The 17,849-nt window shown below is 38.9% G+C and overlaps 1 protein-coding gene across 4 annotated transcripts in view; it reads left to right on the forward strand.

Annotated features, from left to right (window-relative positions):
• LOC149305370 (arf-GAP with GTPase, ANK repeat and PH domain-containing protein 1) overlaps positions 1-17,849 on the forward strand; it is a 385,626-nt gene that overhangs the window by 64,513 nt on the left and 303,264 nt on the right. For 2 of the 4 annotated variants that reach the window (XM_089477938.1, XM_089477941.1), the window contains exons 2-4: positions 10,464-10,522; positions 12,473-12,560; positions 13,634-13,645. In XM_089477938.1, coding sequence (XP_089334064.1) covers positions 10,464-10,522; positions 12,473-12,560; positions 13,634-13,645 — 159 coding nt within the window. The remainder of the gene's footprint in view (positions 1-10,463; positions 10,523-12,472; positions 12,561-13,633; positions 13,646-17,849) is intronic. The other 2 variants (XM_089477940.1, XM_089477942.1) reach the window with 1 other exon arrangement.

Genomic DNA, 17,849 nt, shown 5'->3' on the forward strand with positions numbered 1-17,849 from the left:
AGGGAAAGCCTGCCTCTCTGCTTCCCTTCTAAAGTCCAGGGCGATTGCTACAAGAGGCATTTTTTTGAGGGGGGGGTATTGGAAGGAGTAGACCCACTTTGCCCCACCACTATCCCCCAAGATGTTGCAAATGCTGGGCTGAGTATACTCAGCCGTGAAGCACGAGTTGGATGGAGCAGGGTGTGCAGAGGCATCCTTGCCATTCTGCCAGTGAGGGAAGTCGGATGAGTTCTCCCCTGTTGTTGTTGTTGTTGCTGCTGCTGTTGTTAGCTGCCCTTCAGTTGAGCTGGCCTTCTCTTAGCCTGGAGAAGAGAAGCTGGTGGGATCTCATTCAGCCATTGGGGATGCTTCGTTTGTGTCTTCCTTCCTGCATGGCAGGGGGTTGGACTGGATGGCCCCTGTGGTGTCTTCCAACTCTGTGATACAATAGTCCTGTTTAAATACTTGAAGGGATGCCATGTTGAGGAGGGAACAAGCTTGTTTTCTGCTGCCCCAGAGACTAGGACCCGGAGCAATGGATGCAAGCTGCAGGAAAAGAGATTCCACCTCAACATTAGGAGGAACTGTGGAACAAACTCCTTCCTCCGAGTGTAGTGAAATCTCCCTCCTTAGAGGTCTTTAAACAGGCTGCATGGCCCTCTGTCAGGCATGCTTTGATTGAGAGTTCCTGCATGGCAGAATGGGGTTGGACTGGATGGCCCTTGTGGTCTCTTCTAACTCTATGATTCTGTGATTTCAGCTCATGGCAACCGTATGGATGAGACATCTCTAAGAATCCCTATCTTCCACTGCATTCTTGCCCAGCTCCTGCAAGCCCTTGCCCATAATAACCCCCCTGATTGAGTCTGTCTATCTGGTTTGTCAGGTCTTCCTCTCTTCATTTCCTACCATTATTGTTTTTTCTAGTGGCCAAAGTACAATAGTCTCAACTTCATCATCTTTAGTGTGATCTGTTCAAGAACCCATTTGCTTGTCTTCTTGGCTGTATCCTGAGTACTCTTCTGCAGCACCACATTTCAAATGAGTTGATTTTCTTTTGGTCTCCTTCCTTCACTATCCAGCTCTCTCATCCATACATGGTAATTGGGAATACAGTGGCCTGGACAATTCTAGCTTTAGTGCTCAGTTGTATGTCTTTGCTCTTTAGTATCTTGTCCAGTTCTTTCATAGCTGCCCTTCCCATTCCTAGGCCTGTTACAGACTGCCAAAATAAAGCTGCTTCGGATCTCTTTGGAGGTACGCTGTTTAAATGATGCATGCATCTTAAGAATCCGGAAGCTGCACCAAAGTTGCACTCCAGTGCTTAGGAATGGAGTGTGGCTTTGGTGCAACCTCTGGACTCTTAGGACCCATGCATCATTTAAATAGCATACCTCCAAAGAGACTCGAAGCAGCTTTATTTTGGCAGTCTGTAACAGGCCCTAGTCTTCTTCTTACTTCTTGACTGCAGTCTTCGTTCTGGTCAGTGTTTGATCCCAGATATGGGAATTGTTTAACTATTTCAATTTCTTCGTTGTCTAGATTGAACTTGTATATTTCTTCTGCGGCCATTATTTTTGTTTTCTTTATGTTCAGCATCAGACCTACCTTTGCACTTTCATCTTTGACCTTCCTTATTAACTTTTCCAATTCCTGAATGTCTCCTAATATTTTGGTCTGCATATCTTAGGTCGTTAATATTGCTTCCTCCTATCGTCACCCCACCTTCACTCCTTCTCCCTAGTGACAGCTTTAACATTAGACAACGTTTTCCTGAATGCGCCTGAAAAACACAGAAAGGGCATAATGTAGGCTGGCTGGTGCTGGGCTGGTGATGGTCTTGTCTGTGGCCCATTAAACTGGAAGCAGCACCCAAGGTCCTTTTGCTTGTCCAGGAATTGACTCGCTAATGATAAAGGTGGGGAAACTGGTTACACAGACACAGTTGGATTGTGGTATCAGAGGCAAAGGCATTTACATTTCTACAGAGGCAGTGTAAAACCTTTCTGCACCCCCCCCCCCCAACACACACCAGATACTCTGTGGACACGGAGCATGTACGTAGACACTTCACTGGGCTTCTCTAGGTGTCTTGTCCCCCCCCCCCCCAACACACACACACAAATAGAGTTCATTAAAGTTTTTGGGTGTCTTTTTTGCTGACACCTGCCTCTTATGGGTGGTGTCTACGCTATAAAACAATGGGCATTCAGAGCACGAATTCACCATTAGTTATATAGCTTATTACTGTATTACACTCACCCCTCCACATTTGCGGCTTTGACTTTTGCAGATTTGCTTATTCATGGATTTATTAATATGTTCTCTCTAGGACTATCTAGGCTCTCCAAGCTCTCTATGGTCAACTTTAACCAAAGGTCACACTGAAGGACCTAGAGATTCCTAGAGAGAACACTCCACTAGGCATTTGTAGCTCCTCCAGTGTGATTCTGTGGTCAATGTCTGGCAGATGTTGACCACTGAGTTGCACTGGAGGACCTAGAGATTCCTAGGGAGGTGTGCTCTCAGGTAAAAACATAGTGTTTTTGTTATTTGCGGTTTTCCCACATTCACAGGGGTCCTGTGCCCCTAACCCCAGCGGAGGTTACGAGTGTATGTGCTAAATTTGGTAGGATAACTGCAATGTTTTCAAAGAGAGATCCAACAGTGGCCAGTGTTACTTTGTAGGGTAGAGGAAGGTGATGATTATGTACATCTTAGCTTGAAGATGCATAGGCAGTATGGACAGCTGGGGCAATTCTGCCTTTCCCTGACTAACTGCTGCCTTAACTTACTCCCCCCCCCTTTTTTTTTTTTTATTTGCCTTGATGGGGAGTGAGTGGCTTTGAGTGATAATCTTGCATACTAATTATACATCTGTCACTCTCCTGAGAAGTCCTTTGGCAGTTCTGCTTCACAAATGAAACCCTTTGACTCTGGTGGTATTTGGGCACTCTGTTGTTGTTTGAGCACTCTGTTTCATCTTTAAAATGCTGAGATGGTACAAATCTATTTCATGTTGGAGAATCCTCTTAAGAAACCGAAAGACAAGAAGAAGAACATTTTTTCATTCATTTTTTAAAAACTGTCTTAATTACTGCCTTTTATGGGAAGCACCTGTTAAAAATGCTTGTCCCTTCATAGTTTGTATTGCAGAGTCAGACACTAGTGCACTGTATTTATGGTTCACTTTTAAGGTGCGCTGACATCCTTTTTTGGAATGTTTAATGTTTCATCAAGAAACAGCATTTTAGAGTTGTAGATTTAAAATTAATCTTGGAGTTAAAATTCATCTCAGTACTGTATTCAGATACTTGTCATAAAAGAAGGTCTTTTAAAATGCCTCACTTCAGAAATTTTCAATTCAGCTGACGATTTCTTTAAACGTCTGATCTGAAAAATAATTATTTAAACTACTATATCACAAAGGCTGGGTTCTTTGTATTATGGTGTATTGGTTATAAGGTTTGTCTGCTATGGCAGATGTTTGGAATGACCAGTTTCAGTTTACTGGAAGCACAGTTCTAGCCGTGACTATCCAGAAGTAAGTCACATTGAATTCAATGAGATGTAGATATGCAAAGAATTGCACCCAAAATTTATTCTCTTTGCAAAACCTACAGTACTGGTAAGTGTGCTATAGAACAATGCTTCAGAAATGTAAACCCAATTTTTAATCCATTTAACAAGTGGTTTGGGCAGTGTGGAGGTTTGCGCCTTGCTGAGTTAAGAAGAGTTTGTGGGATTGCTTGGGGATCAGGCCAGATTTCTGTGGTCTTGTTGCCAATATGATGAAGGAGCACTAAAGCTGCATCTGTAATTGTCACAGACATTTGTGTACCCATGTACACGACACTACCAGCATGGGAAATCGTATTGAAGTGACTGTGGAGAGGAAAGTGTGGAACAAATTAGAGACTGAAACCCGCATGAAGGGTTTGAAGTAGCCAAAGAAAACAGAAGCTTGGAGTTCATCAGTTGATCAAAAAAGTATTGTCAAGCAATTGTCAAGTATTTAAAACAATAACCTCAAGAAGAAATAGGGAAGATACCTATTAAAATAATTGGTGCTTAAAGCAATCCTTAAAAATCTAAATTTGAGAATGGTTATTGTGAAACACTGATGTTTAATAGAAATGAGAAACGTAGAGTAACTTTGAATGCATGGAAAATGACAGGTTTATTTTTCCTGTTCTGCGGAGAAATTGGGGACGGGTCAGTATTAGTGCCTCTACAAGTTTAAAGTCATGCTCTTGCTTTAGAATATAAAATGGATTGTGCACAGCTTCATTTGACATATGATAGTCATGTTTGTTATACTGAAAGTAAGTTTATTCCGTAAACAATTCCCAATTAAATTTACTCTTTTAAATTCAATTCTTTTAACATTGGGACTACAGGGTCCTGAACTCTATGAGTAGCAAGCAAAAAAGCAGTAAGTACCGAAGAAACTTCCCACACTAATAAAACAAACAAAATTATTTTGTCTCTTCCAATTCTCCATAGCAGAATTATTCCCATTTTTTTTTTAAGTGGAGAAAAGGTAACCAGGACTAGAAATTATAATGATCTCATGCTGCACTTTAGTGTTTCTGAAACGATTTGATGCAGGGAAAATGTTTTTTCCCCTCCTAACGTGTGCAGTACCGGAGCTGTATTTGTACTTACTGGCTACAACTATTTCATTCCTGGATATTCATTGTGGACTGACAAGTGATGGCTCACACACCAACAATGGTCTGTGGCTCACCACTTCAAGTAGTACTGTACATAGTTGGTTTGTACATAGACTTAGATAAAAGTCTTATCTGCTGCCTGGTTCTTAGGAATAACATGGAGTGCATATATACACCTTGTCTTAAACATTTTGTTCATCACTGTCAAAAAAAATCATCATCCGTTTTTTCCATTTTTCTGAAAATAGTGAGAAAATGAAAATGTGTACTAAGGTGGTGTGTGTGTTTTCCCTTTTTGGTTTATTTTCTGGGCCTTCATATCTCTAATGTACTCCTGGGCTTGAAACAGATGAGCCAAATAGAATGGCGGGAAACCATGCTTGTTCTTTGCAAATGACGCAGCTTCAGCATGGCTTCACGCCGTGTTCGTGATGTGCGTCATGTAAACAGTACACCCCAACGCGGCTTGAAGCCCTGTCATTTTGCCCGTGTGTTTCAGGCCCTGGATCTGAGCTTGGATGCCCAGGTTTTGGCTGTAACCAAGAGTGCATTTGCATAGTTAGAACTAGTGCATCAGCTGCACCATTTCTTGAGATGTCAGATCTGGCTATGGTGACATATGCTTTGCTTACATTCTGTTTGGACTATTGTAACACACTGTATGTGTGGAAACTGATTGGAAACTTCAATGGGTTCAAAATGCTGCAGCCAGGCTGTTGACTGGGGCTGGTTATTGAAACAGCTCCATTGGTTGCCGGTCCATTTCCAGGCAGAATGCAAAATTCTAGTTTGGACTGTTAAAGCCAACACTGCTGGGGTCCAGACTGTATGAAAGGCCGTATCTCCTTATACAAGCCAGTGTGAGCATGAAGGTCTGCTGAGAAGGGCTTTCTCTCATTCCCACCACCTTCACAGGTACATTTGGTGAGGACTCAAGGGAGAGTCTTCCTCAAAGGAGAGGCTGTGGAACTCCACAGGAGTATTTTTACTCTTTTACTGGAATTTATGTTTTAGTGTTTTTAGCTGTTCTAATTATGTTTTTAAAATAATATTGTTTAATTCTTATTTAGGTTTTGCAAATGGATGTTTTAGCTTAATCCTTTGTAAAAAAATTAAGCTGCCTTGAATCCCATTGTGAGAGAAATTAAATACATACATACATACATACATACAGATTCAGTCTCTCTTCTCAGAAATGCCTGGGACCAGAAGTATTTTGGATTTCAGAGTTTTTAAAAATATTACACCTTATACATCTAGCTTGAAGGTAATTTTATACACGTTATTTTTAATAATTTTGTGCATGAGAAGATCCCACAGAACTAGGGTCTGGTTGAGCCAAATCCACTGGGGCTGGGAGAGCAGAGCTGGGACCTGGCAGGGCAGAACTGGGGCCTGGCACAGCCTCAGGTTCCTCCTGTACCTGAGGAGCCGAGTCCTCCTCCTCGTCCTCCTTGTGGCTGACCATGACAATTATTTGTATGTTCATCTCAAGTTGTTTAGTACTGTGTATGTACTTTCCTTACTTCATCCACATAACCAACATTTTAACCAGGCTAGATAGACTATGTGAATGACCCAACACTAATTAATGAGCTTCATTTGCTGAATGAGGATCTGACCAAGAAGGTCTCTTATTCTGTTGTAACATACTACCAGATAGGCAGTAGCCTTTGGCATTCATAACTGCTTGGTGTTGGTTGCAGTTGTAGCAAGTAGCTCATGGAAGAAGATTTACTGTCCTGCTATTTTTGCCCTTTACTATTGCAGAGTTAAAGTGTTAGGGCAGCCTCTGCTGCAGAATTTGGGCGAGAATTTGCCTTCATTGTGGCTTTTCTAAGAAATTATAGTTATAATAGAATTTAAAAAAATAATTGAGCACACAACATTCTTGGAGTATCTGAGTACATTTGACTAATCATGAGATTGTCATGCTAATTATTATGGGGGGAAATCACATTGTCATACAATGTAACTAATGCCATATATGCTACCAGCCATGTTGAAATAGAACTTTGGATTCCAGACTTTGAAATAGAAATACTGGTTGGGACCTCATACCAATATTACTACAATCTAACATTATTTTCAATTGTTGACTGAATGGATTTTGGAAAAAAAAAAATTAGAAAGGCTCCATGTTGGAGTGGAGGAAGAGAAGATGCCAGATGTACTGAAATAGCCAGATGATTAAGAACTGAACTAGTATTAAGGTCACGATCTGAATTAAATACGGCAGAGATTAATGTTCACAATAACTCAACTGTATGCCAGATGGTGTACACAGTAATTTTAGTGCTGGCACAAAAATGTTTTGTTGGCTGTTGATGCAAACTTTACTTAATAGTTTTAGCTGCCCTTTAAAAGTTGACCTAAAAGCTTTGGAAATGTAAAATCTAGAATATTTGAAATTCTGTCCAGAGAATTATCCTTGTATCTATGGCGTTTAAATGTCTGCAGATGTTTGCCTTCTTCAGATAACTAAGCAAGCCAGAGAATTGCATGAACCCTGGCTTGTCATGCAAGAGTTGCTTGTATTGGGAATAGTTTGTTTATTGTATTGTCCAAATATGGGGGCTGCTTCTTCTTCTTTGCTTCTATTCCAGCAAACTAGGGACAAACGTAACATACGCTCTGAATTCTTTCTCTGCTTTGTTGGAAGCAAAACAAACTACATATATTCATATTTAGATAAGACAGTAAATCATGGAATGGAGTCATGCAATTTGTTTAGCTGTTCCTGGTACAAATGGACACATGCACCTGCATATTGTTTTTAATTGATAAGCAAGGGTGCCTATGGGTTGCTGGTTTATCATGGCATCTGAATTGGCCCAGGGAGTTACTTTTCAAAAAGTGCTGTGAGTCTGCTGGATATATGGGATGAGGCTCAATATTTAACAAATCACCACTAGGAGTTCCCCTTATTTGCCCCTTTCCAGGATCCATACCCCATATCTTTGAGTTTTCGTGGAGAACAGGAAAGGTCCCAGAAGATTGTAGGAAGGCAAATGTTGTCCCCATCGGCAACAAGGGGAAAATGAGTTACCCTTGCGAGTCAGCTTGACATTGATACCAGGCAAGATGCTAGAGCAGATCATGAAATAGTCTGTAAGCACTTAGAAAAGAATGGTGTGATCACTAAAAGCAGCATGGGTTTCTCAAAAACAAGTCATGCCAGACTAGTCATACAGTATCTCTTTTTTGATGAGTGACATGCTTGGTAGATGAAGAGAATGCTGTGGATGTAGCAAATCTTGATTTCAGTAAGGCCTTTGATAAAGTTCCCTATGATATCCTCATGAAAAGGTTACTAAAATATGGGCTAGATAATGCAGTTGTTAATTGATCAGTAGTTGGTTAACAGATTGAACCCAAAGGATGCTCAGCAGTGGCTCTTCTTCATTTTGGAGAGAAGTGACCAGTGGGATGCCACATGGTTCTGTCCTGGGCCCAGGGTTATTCAACATTTTTATCAATAACACAGATGATGGTAGAATTCAAAGATATAGCTGTGTTAGTCTGTAGAATCAGTACGTCCACTCCATTCAGCTAAATTCAGATGATGGAATAGAGGGCATGTGTATCAGATTTGCAGGTAACACCAAATTAGGAGGGGTAGCTAATATGGCGAGGACAGAATCAGAATTAAAATGATCTTAACAGATCAGAGAGTTGGGTCAAAACTAACAAAATTTCAACAGGGAGAAATTTAAGGTAATACACTTAGGCAGATAAACTGAAAGGCTCAGACAAGTGACATGTGGCTTGACAATAATACGTGTGAAAGGGATCTAGGAGTCTTAGTAGACCACAAACTGAACATGAGTCAACTATGTGATGTCTCATCTAAAAAAGCCAATATGATTTTAGGATCTTAGGATGCGCCAGTAGGAGTGCAGTGTCTATATTAAGGGATGTGGTAGTGCCACTCTGTTCAATCAGAACTCACTTGGAATACTGTGTCCAGTTTTGCACACCACAATTCAAGAGGGATATTGACAAGCTGGAGTGTGTCCAAAGGAGGGTGACCAGATTGGTGAAAGGTCTAGAAACCATGTCCTACGTGGAGTGGCTTAGGAAGCTGGGTATGTTTAGCCTGGAAAATATTAGGTTGAAAGGTGATATGATAGCCGTTGTTTAAATATTTGAAGGTACATCATATTGAGGATGGAACAAGTTTGTTTTCTACTGATCCAGAGACTAGGATGCAGAGCAATGGATTCAGGCTACAGGAAAAGAAATTCCACCTAAACATTAGGAAGAACTTCCTGATAGTAAGAGCTCTTTGACAGTGAAATACGCTGCTTCAGAGTGTGGTAGAGTTTCCCTTTTTTTGGGGGGGGGGGAGGTTTTTATACAGGCTGGATGCCATCTGTTGGGAGTGCTTTGTATATTCCTGCACGGCAAGTGATCGGGCTGGATGACCCAGGTATATCTTCCAACTCTATGATTGTTCAAATAAAATAAAAGAGGAGACTCTCAAAACTGGTACAAACAGTATCAGTTAACAGCAGTTCAAAGCTTCTATTAAGGGCATAATTGAAAAGTTGGCGATACTTTGAGAATTAAGAGCTTTCTAAACATACGCCTAAGTTAAGATACACTGAAAAGCATTCAAGATTGAAAAGATCCTGTCCATGCCATGCAATCTTAGCACTACAAGATAAAGTTGTTAAAATAAGAGGAAAAAATAATTATACAAAATTGAGGGATATACCTTGCTGACGACTACGAGAAATAAGGGAATGTAGCAAAAAGTGGATATATGTAATTGTCAAGTAGGCATACAACTAATGAATTTCAGGGAAGAAGATAAATTGGGCTGGGTCCAGGATCTTTCCACACAAAGGGCCTGATTCTTAAGGATTTTCCTCTCCCCTAGGTGGAAGGACTTGTGGGGGAAAATCACTTTTTACCAGCCCTAGCTGCTTGTACCTGAATCGAACTCATTCTGTCTTAGCAAAGGTGGGCAGACAGTAGCTATGGAATCACAATGAGATTGTGATCCCTGCAGACACAGATTCACAGTTTTGAGAACTGTAAAACCAAGCCTCTGTTGTAATATCCTCTAGATAGAAAAATGGCCCAATAATCTTACAGAAACATCTGGAAGAGCATGACACTGCAAATGGATTAATGGAATTTATTTACCCCAAAATTTAAACATTGCATGAATGTACATTCTCACGCTACTGAATTAACTAATCCCAGTTTCATGATGAATAGCCTTTGGTCCATAACGTATCATAACTAGAAAACCGTCTTTAGATAGATGTTTCTTCAAAACGCATTTAATTTTTAAATATCTGATTTCAATAATAAAAATTTGATTTAAACTTTTAAAATCCAATTTTAATTATTATTATTATTTTTAAAAAAGCATTGATTTTTATCCAACCTGCTCTGTTTTGATTCTCCACTTGACCATGTTACCCACTGGGTAACTGTAGGTAAATCAAACACCCTTGGACCCAGAAATCCCCATTATAAGATTATCTTAAGGTCTCCATAAGTTGGAAAATTCTTGAAGACACACAACAACAAAATAATGTATAGAGACGAAAAGCATATTAAGCAATCTACTTCTTTCACTGTCTTCTATCATCTGACACTTTCTGCCCTCCCCTTCTGCCCCTTGGCAGGTACAAGCACCCGAAATGTGAGGCGAGGGGGTGGCACTTTCACTATTCCAAGAGAACTCTGCTTGTGCTTCTCTTGAACCATGTTACAGATAACCTTTTAATGTTAGAAGGTTACTTACATAGTACTGTTAAAAACTATATTAAAAATTGTTCAATCTTACAGATGCCTTTGTAAATAGCCAGGAATGGACACTAAGTCGATCTGTGCCAGAACTCAAAGTGGTAAGTAACTTGCCAGTGGCCATATTTACTCTTAATGTTTTAATTTCTGTGGTAAAGCTTGATAGTACTTCAGATATATAAGGATTCTGCGCCCCGGTGCCCATCCACATGTGCAATCGGTTTCTAAAAGAATTGCAGAGTCAGACTACTGTGTGGATGCACTCCAAACATGCTATAAATCTACATGTTCCTGTTTGGGTTTAGAATGACTGCAGCAGGAAAAAAATTCTGTTGTCTTCTCTTGTCCTTTATCAAGCTAATTTCCCTTCACATAGATTTCTGTCCTTAAAGTAGCAAGACTCAATGTTGCCTCTGGCTTCCTGGCTGTTGAAGGTGGCACAGTACTAAAATTATGGAGCCAAATTATTTCTGATACTTTTGCTCATGTGCTCCTTGTTTATTCAGGTTAAGACCACAGAGCATATCACAACACCAGAATTTAATTGAATTTTTATTTTGAATGGTTCTGCTTCTCTGATATTTTCCAAGGCTTTCAAATGAACCTGGTTGAGGGAGGAAATGAACATTTTGGTTTAATTTGGTTTGAGTTGTGTTAGTTAGTCCCAGTGACACCAGATCCATGGAGAGTCGTTACATAGGTAAGTCCTACTGACTCTAGTTGGGACTTCCATCATTTTTCTGGTTGATCATAAAAATAATATGGTTTCATGCTTATGATTCTGGCCTGCCCACACTGCTGGGAGACAGTTCCCTATTGTCCATTGTAGTATCATGTCAGCCCACTGTTTTATGCAGAAGTAACGGTCAAACATGCTATTATTGTCAATGGGCTGGATTCAGGAAAACTCTCCTGCAGACAGAAGTCTTGTATACATTTTTTGAGATTTTCCACATTGGCGTCTTCTAATTAGTGTTTCTGCTTCGATATAATCCATTTTTAAAATATAATTATGTAGTTATTTCAGCTGCCTGTGTACAAATATCAAATTTGGCTACATTGTTGCTATTTTTAGTGGCTTTATTGCTGCTCCATTTCTTTTGTTAATCTTGGGACTAATTGTAGGGTTGTGCTTTGCTCCCGAAGTAGATGTCTGAAGAAGCAACTTTTCATGTCTGCGTCACAGTTGTTCCATATAAGAAGGAAAGGCAGTGCTAATTATAATGGCCATTGCTGCATCGGTAACTGTAGTAGTTAATTACAGTTAGCCACCTATTCTAGGAAGGAAATCAGTTTCTATATATATCTTGCCCATCTATAGATTGCTGCAGTTTTTGGGTGACATGTTTTAAATGTCAGCTTACTGAGAATTTCAGTTTAAATACTTCTAGCCCTTATCGTTGTGGATGTGTGGTAGAATACCCGTTTCCTCCTTCAGTGGCATGACGAGAATTTAGAACGCAAATTAATGTATACTGGTCTTAAAACCTGTACAACTAGCTATCATTTTGCACATTCCTGCTTTTAGTTATAAACAAAAAACAAAACATGACTTTTTATGACTGGTCAAAATCAGATATGGGAGTGTGCGGAGTTTGAGTCCCTTAATACATAGTTTTGGTTCCTTCAGGGCAGAGAGCGTACAGCCATGGAATACATGAAGAGCTGGAGTGTGAAGAGGATCTCATTTGTATGCAAATGATAGAGATAAAGGTGGAAGTCTAGGCTCTAAAACTGTTTTTTTCCCCAATGCCAGAATACATTTTCAGTTATAAAAGAAGGGGTTCCTGTTGGCTCATCAGATGTTGCTGGACTGCAGCTGTGAATTTAGTTTGGCACCTTTATTATTGCTTGATTATAGTCTGTTTTATCTTATTTTTAGGACATTATTTGGTTTAAGAATCTGTGATCTTAGTTTAGAATTAGAATGGGATAATTCTGATTTATTGATTTATTTCTGTTTGGAAATTGATTGAGCTTTACCCCTATTTGTAAGAACTATGACTTAAATCTTAAATTTAAAAAATAATAGTTATCTTTTCTCTCCACAGGGAATTGTGGGAAATTTAGCTAGTGGTAAATCTGCTCTTGTACATCGATACCTGACAGGGACATATGTCCAAGAGGAGTCACCGGAAGGTAAAATAACTGATAGACTAATGGAAGCATGCTATTCTTAGACCATGGCTGTTAGCATTATTATTGTGATTGTTACTGTATTGTTATTTGTATCCTGCCTTTCTCCCAAAATTGGAAGTCAAGGCGGTTGTGCAACTGCAGAATATAAAAATAGTTACAGAGTACATCCTATTAGACAGAAAAGCATATGAAAGAAAACACTAAATGTTTAGCTGTACATCATTTTGAAGAGGGCACATTGGTAATATGCTGCCTTTTCTCATAGAGTGCTTTTTGCCAAAAGAGACCTAAAAGTTAGTAGGACCTGTCAGAAAGCAGTTTCTTCTTTTTCTCTTTATCCCCTACTTTTAAAAAACCTACTATATATCTTTTTCATGTGGCCATTGTCCCTAATCTGACTGCACTCAAGTTATTGTCAAGCTATTGGGACAAGTTATTGACAAGTTATTGACAAGTTATTGGGACAAGCTTTAACTGAAAGCTGAAGGCCATAAGCCCTATAGCAGTGATGATGAACCTTTTACAGACCGAGTGCCCAAACTGCAACCCAGACCCCACTTATTTATTGTAAAGTGCCACGTCCCTCTGGCTTTCTAGTAAGAGACTCTGGCAAACTCTGTGCTAGGACGACAGCATGTGTGCCCACAGAGAGGGCTCTGAGTGCCACCTCTGGCCACGCGTGCCATAGGTTCGCCATCACTGCCCTATAGTGTTTATATTTTAGGCCCTTGATGTCTTATGTTATAGTTAAGACTAGAATATACTTTGCATGTGACTTGTTCCCTTTATTCTCCTTCTTAATTTTTAGAATTTTAGAATTGTTACAAATAAGTCATAGAAACAGTGAGGTGTAAGTGAAAAGCTTTGTAAGTTTTTGTGGCTGAATTCAGATAAATGAATAGAATATAGATTTGAATATGAAATCCTAGTACGTAGAATCTAATTAAGGTAACATTCACAGAAATTAATATCCTGATTATTTTTATTTGTTCTCCTTATGAACTTTTAAATCCAACTGAGACACTGAATTTCTGGTTCCTTCTTTTCCTTACTGGCTGTTCCATTCTTTGCAGATATGGATGCAGGTAACTATATGTCCTCTTCACAGCAGCACTTGTTTTGAAGAGAGGAAGCAAAGCTTTTGTACTAGTTTCCCCTTTGTTTTGTGCACCATTTTTGTTTCCTTTTATTTTTATGTTAAGAACACATCTCACTGTCGTCACATGCTGTAGATGTCTCTTAGCAGTAGTCATATGTAGATTCATGTGTCTGTAACAACATCTGTTATAAATTAACCCTTCTTAGGGTGTTCTCTAACTTTGTGTGCTAACAGTAGTTATTAAGGGAGTCTGGAAATGGCATTTGGCTTTCATTCAGGGCTCACATGTTTGTCCTGCCTTAGAGGACTCCCAACTTTTCCTCCAGTTTCTGTCAGTACACATTTTTAATAGGATGGGATAGAATGTGTTCATTACAGTCACTATTGATGAATAGTTGCCACTATTTTTGGCAAGTATAAGTCATTTGCAAAATATAATCAGTGTTATTTTTTTTGTTCCTCCTGAAATGTTTAAGTGTGTTTAGCTAAAAGTAATAAAAATACAATGTTGAAAAAAGAGTACCAGAGAACATAGAGAGAAAAATGATCACAGAGAAACCAAGGCTAAATCCATTATAACATTGCTTTGACAGTTTAACTACATTATCTTTTAAAAATGGATCTGATATTAACAGTTGTGTTATCATTAGAGGAGAATGAAGCTTTTCCCACTTCCAAGATCTTTCCTCAACTCCTGAGCATCTCAGTTGAGCTGCGTTAATACAATTGCAAAAGAGATGTTACAGTTGAGATACAGATAACTCCTGAATTGTTATTCTTTTTCGGATAATTGATGCAAGGACAGACAATATATGTGCAGCCACATGTTTTTACCTTCTGAAGTTAACATCCAATGGAGTGTGTGCAGAAGCCACTGCTTTAGGGAAATGTATTGATGGTGTGAACTCAGTGGAATAAATAAAATAAAAAGTCACTATTCATAAGTGCTAAAGAGCTTTTGGGAAATAGAATGTAGGAGAAATTTTGAGTAAAACAGATAGCACTGCAGCCAGCACTGTGTGAACCCTGTGTAAAAAGTTGGTACTGTGTATTCCTTGGCAATGATGCTGTGAATGAATAGCATCCTCAAGTTTCCTTTTACCCTCCACAACCAATATGTTGAAGGAATAATACTGGTATGTTAAATTGTAGGCATGACATGCTAATAAAAGGCGGTGTGCATATGAGTAAGCGCATCAGTTCCACTCACTATAGGCAGATAATTTGAACAGATGTTGTGGTACCCTATGGATAGAGTTATAAATTGGTCAGCCATGTTACAAATTCTGTACCAGCACCTTTTAAATATAGACCATCATTTCCACAAGAAAAGTTGGTACTTTTTATTAGGTGTGTGTGTGACATGTTTGTAATAAAGGAAATGGTTATAGTGAGGCAGCTTAATACCATTTATATTTAAACAGAGGCCTTGAAAATAAAACACGTACTATGTAGTGTATAACCACTGCTTGAAGTTGCACTGCTATGCATCTCCAAAGGCTTGAAGATGTACAAACATCTCCCTTTCCATTATCACCTTGTTTCTCTTAAGATAACCTGGAATAGGTTTTGGAGAAGAAAGGAGGTGGGTGGCAGGTGCTCCAGGGCATGCAAAGTAATTCGGGAAGTGTGCTCTGTCACAATCTGCCTTCTATTTGTTTGGTTTTTGTAAATATAAAAACAGGGCAGAAATCCAATGGGGAAACTCATATTTATTAGCTATTTTGTCACATTTTCTATTTCATTTTCTTCAACTAGTCGATTCCCCAGCCTCTTCTACAGCCCTCTCAAATTTCATGTATTCTTGTTCTGCTCCCTAGTGTAGTGTAGGCTGTATAATAGTAACATTTTGTGAGCTCATATTGTGCAGGAGAGGGCTTATCTAATGTCCCTTAATTTCAGTCCTATGGACTTGTCAAGCAATATCTCCATCTCAAAAATTACTCCATGCTGGATAGTATTCTACTTTAGATGTTTCACTTTTTCCTCTGTGGTACCTCAGCCCAATAACTGAAGGAAAACATGGTATCACATGGTATTATTATGCACAGATACTAACTGTATAGAAAGAAGCATGTATCCTGGCAGAAATGTATTGTATAAAACCCCATGATTTTGGTGGCCATGTATTAATTGCAAATACTTCACAATATAATGCACACATTTTGCTTTATGTGACATTTCCCCCCAGCGTGGAGATCATGAAAAGTGGATGGTATGATTAAGGAGAGTTTTGAAAATGTAGCATTAAAATGATTAAACATAATGGTATTGAGAGAGCTGGACATATAATTATGTTGGCTTTTAAATCCTTTTGTTGTCATTTGTTATCATTGGAAGAAGCAGAAGATGATTTATATTTGTGGAATGTAATTGTAAAATATATGTACATTTTGTTGCTCCAAATATTTCTATATAAAGAAAATTAAGAGTAAAATCTGATGAGGGATGGGGGTTTGCTGGAATTACTGAAAAGCTGATGGGTATAGTGGTGCATGTAGCCTTTCCCTCAGTAATTCTCTAACTACCAATTATATTTTCTCCCAACCTCAGTTTCTAAGCTGTTTTTAAAGGCAGCCAGGACATAATTTAATCTTTCACAAGAACAGAGATAAGTTAAGCTTGGTTATCTCTCGAGGTAGGATTGTAGCTACCACATGACCCTAAACTGGTGAAACACTTGGTGCCACAGAGGCTACCTATAATTCTAATGATATAACTAGATTAAGGAATACCTCCAGGCTGGGAGCCTTTCTTTAAGGCGAGTCCAACCTTGCCCAGAACAGAGTGCTCACTGCTAACTTGAGCCAGTGAAATGCCAACTAGCAGTACATCTTTTCGTAAGTCAAGTTTAGGTTTATTTGTTATCATCCAATGTATTGCTTCAGTCCATTGTGATATCTGTTACTGAGCTCTGCGGAGAAGAAGAAGGAGCCTGCCGAGAGATATTGATACTTCATTCCTCCTATTACCCAGATATCATTAACTCTGTAGTTTGAGATATATGTTAAAAATTTGGTGATGGAAACCTGCAGGGCATCATACCATTTACTGCCTTGAAGTTGAGTATTAGTTTCAGAAGCACACATTCATGTGGAAACATGACAAAATAATGTAATTACAGTGGCAGTCAATAACAAATGGATCACCATGTGTGCACAGCCATACCTGATCATGTAAATTTCATAAAGACTTCATATTTACACTATTTGGAAGGTAATACATAGCTGTCATTTTTGTTGTGTCAGCAGCACATGTGTGAAATAATGTTTATATTTTAAACTGCTGTAATGAACAGTGACTTACACAGTGGCCCTTGGTATCCACTGAGGTTTGGTTACAGGACACACACACACACCATTGATACCAAAATCCGTGGATGCTCAAGCCCCATTATATACAGTGGTGTAGTAAAATGGTGTCCCATATATAAAATGACAAAATCAAGGTTTGCTTTTTGGAATTTTTGTTTTTGGAATTTTTTCAAGCTTTGGATGGTTGAATCTGTGGATGCAGAATCCATGGATACAGAGGGCTGACAGTATATGAAAGAGAATAATATGGCCCAAATCCCCAAAAAACCTTTTAAGAATGATACATTAAAGCTTTTTAGTATTTACAATTATTGACAAAACGTGTGTAATTTTAAATAATATTTTTGTGTCATTCACATACTGGAGAGGCTCACAGAAATTAAGCAGACATTTGAATGTATGTTGTTAAAAAGTGATACTGTTTTTTATTGAAGAAATTTATGTGCAGAACAAGGCCTGTGCCAGACTGCTAGTCCCACCTACACTAGTCTCATAGAGTCATAAATGAGATTTACATTTACCATTCATCAGTTGATGTCAGTGGATCTATTTTAGTGGGGATTAAAATGGGTTTAGATACCAGACTGTTTTCAAGTGCATTTGTTCTCATAAGTGCGCTTTAGTTCATGGAATATAACTTTCTAAAATAGAGGTAGCTGTGCTAGTCATAAAACAAAACCCCACATACCTTTATTTGGAGCTTTTGAAAAAGAAACTTGCAGCACTTGATACCCTTTGTGCACTGTCAGATAGAAGGTAAAATATAATGAGATACAAGGCATTAGCCAGTAATAGAATACTTGGTGAAAGTTATTTGCATACAGAAGCCAAGTATAAATTCGGTTTACATTTGTATAGAAGGGACTAGATGTGCAA

The sequence above is a fragment of the Sceloporus occidentalis genome, unplaced genomic scaffold, assembly GCF_023333645.1.
Source record: "Sceloporus occidentalis isolate IW3139 unplaced genomic scaffold, rSceOcc1.0.p SCAF_12, whole genome shotgun sequence".
NCBI lineage: Eukaryota > Metazoa > Chordata > Lepidosauria > Squamata > Phrynosomatidae > Sceloporus > Sceloporus occidentalis.